This window comes from Bactrocera tryoni, chromosome 2, assembly GCF_016617805.1.
Source record: "Bactrocera tryoni isolate S06 chromosome 2, CSIRO_BtryS06_freeze2, whole genome shotgun sequence".
Lineage (NCBI taxonomy): Eukaryota > Metazoa > Arthropoda > Insecta > Diptera > Tephritidae > Bactrocera > Bactrocera tryoni.
In genome coordinates this window covers 45,222,670-45,229,208 of record NC_052500.1, presented here as the reverse complement: position 1 = coordinate 45,229,208, position 6,539 = coordinate 45,222,670, and the positions used below count along the sequence as shown (strand labels likewise).

At 32.2% G+C, this 6,539-nt stretch overlaps 1 protein-coding gene across 3 annotated transcripts; it reads left to right on the top strand.

The window, feature by feature from the left end:
* The first annotated feature begins 1,026 nt into the window (after window positions 1-1,026).
* Window positions 1,027-3,309, top strand: LOC120769159 (leucine carboxyl methyltransferase 1). Of its 3 annotated transcripts, none has more exons than XM_040096041.1 (5): window positions 1,027-1,252; window positions 1,354-1,637; window positions 1,817-2,242; window positions 2,319-2,623; window positions 2,683-3,309. In XM_040096041.1, the coding sequence occupies exons 2-5, from the start codon at window positions 1,419-1,421 to the stop codon at window positions 2,717-2,719; spliced, it is 987 nt and encodes a 328-aa protein (XP_039951975.1). In that variant the 5' UTR covers window positions 1,027-1,252; window positions 1,354-1,418; the 3' UTR covers window positions 2,720-3,309. The 3 variants fall into 3 exon arrangements, with proteins under 3 accessions (XP_039951975.1, XP_039951974.1, XP_039951976.1); XM_040096040.1 differs by having other exon boundaries at window positions 1,350-1,637; XM_040096042.1 differs by having other exon boundaries at window positions 1,335-1,637.
* The last annotated feature ends 3,230 nt before the right edge of the window (window positions 3,310-6,539 follow it).

Below are 6,539 nucleotides of genomic sequence, written 5' to 3'. Positions count from 1 at the left end.
ACAAACACACGCAGAAAATTATTTGCAATGGCTGTAAAATATGTCAGACCAAAAGACATGTTTATTTTCGTGCCGTCATATATCACTAGATTCTGCAATGGGTGCTCTCTTGGCCTTGCATATTTCGGTATAGGATTTTTGCATTTTGTGTCATCGTGCAATCTTGCAAGAGTAAGAGAATGCCGCAATTGATAGTTGTCAGTGAAAACTCATCGAAAACACACATTGTCGGTCCGAATGACTTAGATTCCACAACATACAAATGTGTTTTCAAAATGTTTTCAAAGTCGGTCCGAACATAGTATTACAGAATATAAAAAATCCGAATTCGAGTACATTTTTTTTTCGAATCGAGTTACAGAATAGGCCCCCTGTTCTGTTTAGTGCAGTTACTCTTTAGATCGAAAGCGATTCGGTTGATTTTTTTAAAACTTCCCTCGCATTAATTTGTATACTTAACTAAAGCCCGGGAAGTTGGACTAGTTATGGGAGTTTTCGATAAATGTCAATAACGTCAACAGGAATACCAAATAGCCTTTCTTATTTCGCTTTAAAACGACAACGACAATTTTATTCTTTAACGTGATAACATGAAACAAAATATGGTACTAAATAAAACGATATAGAATTCATTGAAAGTAAATAACCTTTACTTTATTTGTAAATTAAGGCATCGTCTCAGTATGAAATTTTACATAGCGAATGGTATTTTGCAAAAAAAAACAAAAAAGCGTCCATAACGTCATATCGACTTTTCTGCAGATTAATAATCTTTTTAAAATTTTTGTTTATACCAAAATTGCTGCCGCTATCGTGGACATCGTACAGGACCTTTTTAACAATTTAAATTGGGATCCATTGTACTGCACAGTATACTATATGCATTTCGACATAAGATACAAAGTTGACAACTCTTTTTTAGCAAAGGCAACCACCACATGTGTTAAATTGTCAGAAGAAAACAAGTACTAAACATCTGTAAACTATTATAAATAATGCAACACTGTTTCTTTGCTTTTCTAATCCTAACAGAATTTCGGAATTTTTCCGATCAGACAACAGGGGACATAAAATTTAAGCAGCAAGAGTGAAATGTCAATCAAGGATTTGCAAATTAAGTACTAATAGTTAAACTATAGTGAATTGTTCTAATTAATTGACTTCAGAAGTTTGGTAAAACTTCAATGTTAGTGTAATAAAGGAAAAACATCTGACAACCAAGAGGATATCGCGGTGAAAACTAAAGTTCAAGGTTTGTGGCTGTTGGCCAAATAAAACCTATATGTGATACGCTTGTGTTCCAAATACCACCAGTTTTTGTGAAATAATAATAGTTGCACTTATTTCAGATAGTTGTTGCCCCGGAATTAGGATAATAAATTTTCTGGTAGGATACAAGTTAATTGAATTTGTTAAAAATGGAACCGCCTTGTACATTTCATCATTGCGATGAGGCTGTGATCGCTACTAACGACGATGCCAGCGATTGTAAACGTTGTGCAGTTCGTTTAGGATATTGGAAGGATGACTATATTGGATATTTTGTTCGAAATCAAGATAGAAAAGCGCCAGAGATTAATCGAGGCTATTTCGCCAGAGTTAAAGGTGTCGAAATGTGTATAGAAAAGTTTCTGAAGGTTAGTGCGTTTTGATATGCAAGCATTATTTCCTTTTTACTTCAAAATTATTAAAAATATATTAAACGAATTGTGTAATAAACAAAATTATAGTCCACTATTTTTTAATATTTTAAAAGTTATAAGGTTTACTATTTTAAGTTTCATAAATAATGTCTGTTTGAACAATTAAATTTTAGAAAACTGATGGAAATTGTCAAATCATAAACCTTGGGTGCGGTTTCGACACACTATATTTTCGGCTGAAGGACACACCACATCAAGTTAAAAATTTTATAGAATTAGATTTCCCAACGGTTACAGCTCGAAAGTGCTATACAATTAAACGCAATAAAGCACTGCTAGCAAAAATCCATGATGAGGATGGTGAAGTTCGTCTTAGCACAACAGACTTGCATGGCCCCAGCTATCACCTGATGGGCGTAGACCTACGAAATCTTGACGAATTAGACAATAAGCTGCAACAAGCAGAAATTGACTACAAACTTCCTACGATATTTCTTGCGGAATGTGTGTTGGTATACATTGAAGCTCAAAATTGTAAGAATTTGCTGAAATGGATTTCTAGCAAATTTATCACTGCAGTATTTGTCAACTATGAGCAGGTACACAGTTATCTATCTAAAGATATTTGTCAGAAGTATATTGTAGTATTTTGTAAATATTACCTTTCATTTTAAGGTCAATATGAACGACAGATTCGGAGAAGTGATGTTGAATAACTTACGCAGCAGAGGTTGTAGTTTAGCTGGTGTTGAGTCATGCATTTCTTTGGATACCCAAATAGGTCGATTCCTGGAATGTGGGTGGAACGGAAGTCGAGCATGGGATATGGTACAGGTTTACCAAAGCATATCCCCTGCAGAGAGACAACGGGTTGAAAGACTGGAGATGCTTGATGAAGCAGAGCTTCTTATACAGTTATTCCAACATTATTGCCTTGTCATTGCTTGGATAGGTGAACTATTTCAAGACATTGAAATAACGTAAGTAATTGTCAATTACATTCGTTTATTTCATTTAGAAGTTTTGGATTCCTATTTAGAGTCGAAAAGCGTATGTCATCATTGAACATCGATTGAAGGAGGTTTAGCAGTTACATACAAATTTAATGTGAACCACAGACCCAGTGTAATGCATTGTATGGAATGATGCTATTCGCCATTGCTTAGTTATCCCGGGAGCACTGTAAAAACAACTGCTACTTTTATAAACGTTATTTTTATATTAAATGAAAAGTTTCATGGCTAATTGTGTACTTTAAAATTGAACTATTTAAAATATAGTTTCCTGTTTGTAAGATATAAGCGAATTTGCAAGATACATTTTTTATGTAATTTATATGTAAAAATTTGTAACCATCTAAAACAAAAAATCCATGTTATAATATTTCTAAGTGTTAACAAAATTTTTCTTATGTATACTTCCACAACTTCTTAACATCATATTTTCCTCCATCCAAGTATTTATCTTAGTGTGTGCCGTGGTTATCACTTAACAAAATAATCAAAATTAATACTGATAAAGCTGATGAGTTTAAAAAATTAATTCAATATAGTATATGTATATGTTTATATGTAAGAGAATATTTTGAAGATAGTTTTGAAAACTCCTTAAATAAAAGTGTTTGCATTGTAACAGGTGTAGATATTATTAAATTCTTTTTGCTTAAGAGCATGCCTATTGTTATTGTAGCTCTAGAACCCATTTCCCTAATTTGAGGAATGCAGTCGAATTGATAATACTTGGTCGCTGTGTATTCTAACAACAGGTTGCAACTCAACTGTTCAAGAGCGGTTTTCTACATTATTTTCCAATTTTATAGAGTTTAAATACATTGAATACTTTTAAAGAAAATATGATCACTTTCGTTTTTTTTTTTATTTAGGAATGTATCTAACTTAATAATTTACCAAAACTGATCTTGAAAAATCGTTGCCTTTTAACTTTGACACTATTTTGTTGTTATTTTATTTATTGATACATTAATATGATTAAAATAATTTTTGTAATTGATAGTATAAATAAATTATAATGGTGGTAAGTCGTGGAAAAAACATCGGAAGCGGAACTCAACTGCATTTTGGCACCCCCTCGTATTATCTAGGGTGTAAAGCTTCATGTCTCTGCCGGATTTATTTATTAAGTTATCGCACTTTTATAGTAGTTTCTAACTAACAATTTTATGGGGAGTAGGCGGGATTATCATCCGATTTAATCAATTTTCACAATGTGTGTATAACAAAAACTAATCTCACCTCTGGAGTTGAAATTTTAGCCTTTCTTGAGGTAATATGGATCCTTACAAGTAAATCGCTACATAGGGCACAACTGATTAAGGATTGGCTGCTTTATTATGGTCTCAGAAAACTAAACATACCACATCAAAGCCCAGTTTTGAAAATTTGTTAAAATGTCAAGGAAATTTGGAGGAAAACATTAAAAAACACCAGATTTTTAACGCTGTTAGGGTGCCTGCATAGTGGACGTTGAAAGCCGAGCCAAGCGCAAAGCTGATTTCGATCAGCACGGATCGATTCTAGGTGCCACGGATACGAGTTTCAGTGTTGAATCTCCCGCATATTAGAAACTTTCAACAGCATTACATCAGCAGTTGCCAAATTTAGTCAAATCGATAGGAAGGCAGCTTCAAGCGGTTATTGATGTCAAGGGGAGTCCAACTAAATACTAATATGCAATAATACCCACAGTTAACACTGCTAGTACGGTTTTCAAATTCACTCGTTTGAATTGAAGTTGAAGCAATTCAATTTACGATCAACCCAACTCTTTTTTGGTATTACGATTTTCTACTATTTTGAGTCGAAATTTGATTGGTGTTATCAACGTAAAAAATAAAGTTTTGGCAGGTAATTAAACAACTAATTTTGTTTTATATAACGTTGAAAAAAATGTTGGGGCCAAAACTGGCAGAATGGCTTTTAAATAATGTATATTGCAAATTCATAAGTTATTTTCGTTTAAGCGAGATATATGTAAGATATTTTTACTAAACGAGATGAAGAAACGGTACCAAAAAATTTCCATTTTCTTGCCATCGGTAGTTATCAAGAATGCTTTTTAAATGATTTTAACTTTTAGCTGCAGCAACCTACGATACGGTTGTTACAAAACCTGCTTTTAAATTCATGGATACACTATTTGTGAACTATGGATACAACCCATTAACCGAGGACGAGTAAAACGATTCAAAATTTTAATTTTATTCAAAAAGAATATTCTTAAGGTTAGTTCATAGTGTCGCCTGTTTTTGTTCGAAATATTTCCCAGTCCCTTAATTTTACTTTAATGTTCTCAAGTAATAGCTTGTCTCGTGCAGGTCCGGAATTTTACTAAATGACATCAACAAACTTTTCTCTGGATTTGTACATAATAACTATTAATTTCTTATGTTGGCAGCACCAATCAAACTTCGGCTGAAAAAGTTGAATTGCGTAATCCAAAAATGAGTTTAGTTGATCTGAACTTGAATTGCTTGAACTTCCATTCAACGCAATAGCGTTAAAAACCGTAATAATAGATCAATTACATTTTAAAAGCGCCGTCAATTAGCAAATTTTCGATTTGTTTTGTACAGAGAAATTCTTATGGTTAAACGCGATTTTTTTATTTTTAAGTTTGATCCACGGAGAAGGCCGGAATTACTGCAGTAGTGGACGACATTTTTAGCGCCGTCGGAGATCTGGTAAAACTCAAAACTAGTTGTTTTTCTAAAAAATTCGCTGTGTATTCTTGTAACATTAAAAATGCAAATTTCGAAAAAATCGTAAATTTAGTTTTTTTTTTATTTTATTAATAACGTATTTTTATTTTTGGCAAAAGTGTGTAAAATTGGTCAATACTTCCCGTAGCGAACATATATTTAAATAATAATTTAAAACTTGAATTTGTAACCGATATTGATATCGCTCAAACTGTGAGCGATCTTTATGAAATTCAGAATATCTTTCCGGTAATAATATGACGTTATACAAAAAATGGATAAAATCAGGGCAAAATACTAATATACGATTTTTAAATAATTTTTAGAAAACAAAAAAATAAATAATTGATGGAAAAACAACTTTGGAGCAGCTGCAGCTTTACAGCATATATTTAAACATAAATAGATTTTTGTTCGCACATGTATCAAATAATACATACATATTTACAAATAAAATCGTGTCCAAATTATTTAAACTTAAATATGTATATTTTTTTATTCATACTTAGAAGGAAGTAAAATGTACAAAGACCGTAAGTTACATATAGTATTTATTGTAACAGGCAAATGCTTATATTTATAATAGATAACGCTTTTGGAATATTTCCTCCATTCTATTTAAATAAAATAATTGCAAATTTCTTTAAAAATATTGAAATGAAAAAACAGACACAACCGACTTTGCATTGTGAGGTTTGCTTTCAGACATCACCAATGTGTGAGGTAATTGTGAGTATTTGTGCTTTTGAAATTACTTTGAAATTAATAGGGAGGGTGGTGATTTTTGTGAGGGCACGAGAATTGGGTTGTAAGTTTCATTTAACCGATAGCTATAAACAAAAATATAGGTTGGATTGTTCAACTAAATGTGCGGTATCTTTATTCAAATGGATAAATTCCAGAGTACTTTGCCAGACAAAATCTTGACTTATAATTTAATATTTATTGGAAGAGGTCGAGACTAACAAAAATACAAGTATAAGGACGTTGAAAAGCTATGGGTATTGTTGCTTTGCTCATAGGGCTACAGCTACCAGTGAAGAGAATTGCTAATTGGTATAAATCACCATATTTGTTTGATACAAGTTGTGAGCATATTGTTGAAAATTAACTTATAGCTATCCGCTCAAAAGGTGGTTATTGAAATACAATATGAATTGGAATAGTAATTCAGTGCA

Bases quoted from the DNA above. Each gene is read 5' to 3' on its own strand.
- LOC120769159 (XM_040096041.1), top strand. From the start codon at position 1,419: ATGGAACCGCCTTGTACATTTCATCATTGCGATGAGGCTGTGATCGCT. The intron at 1,638-1,816 runs GTTAGTGCGTTT...ATTAAATTTTAG, and splicing joins GTATAGAAAAGTTTCTGAAG to AAAACTGATGGAAATTGTCA. The intron at 2,624-2,682 runs GTAAGTAATTGT...ATTCCTATTTAG, and splicing joins TTTCAAGACATTGAAATAAC to AGTCGAAAAGCGTATGTCAT.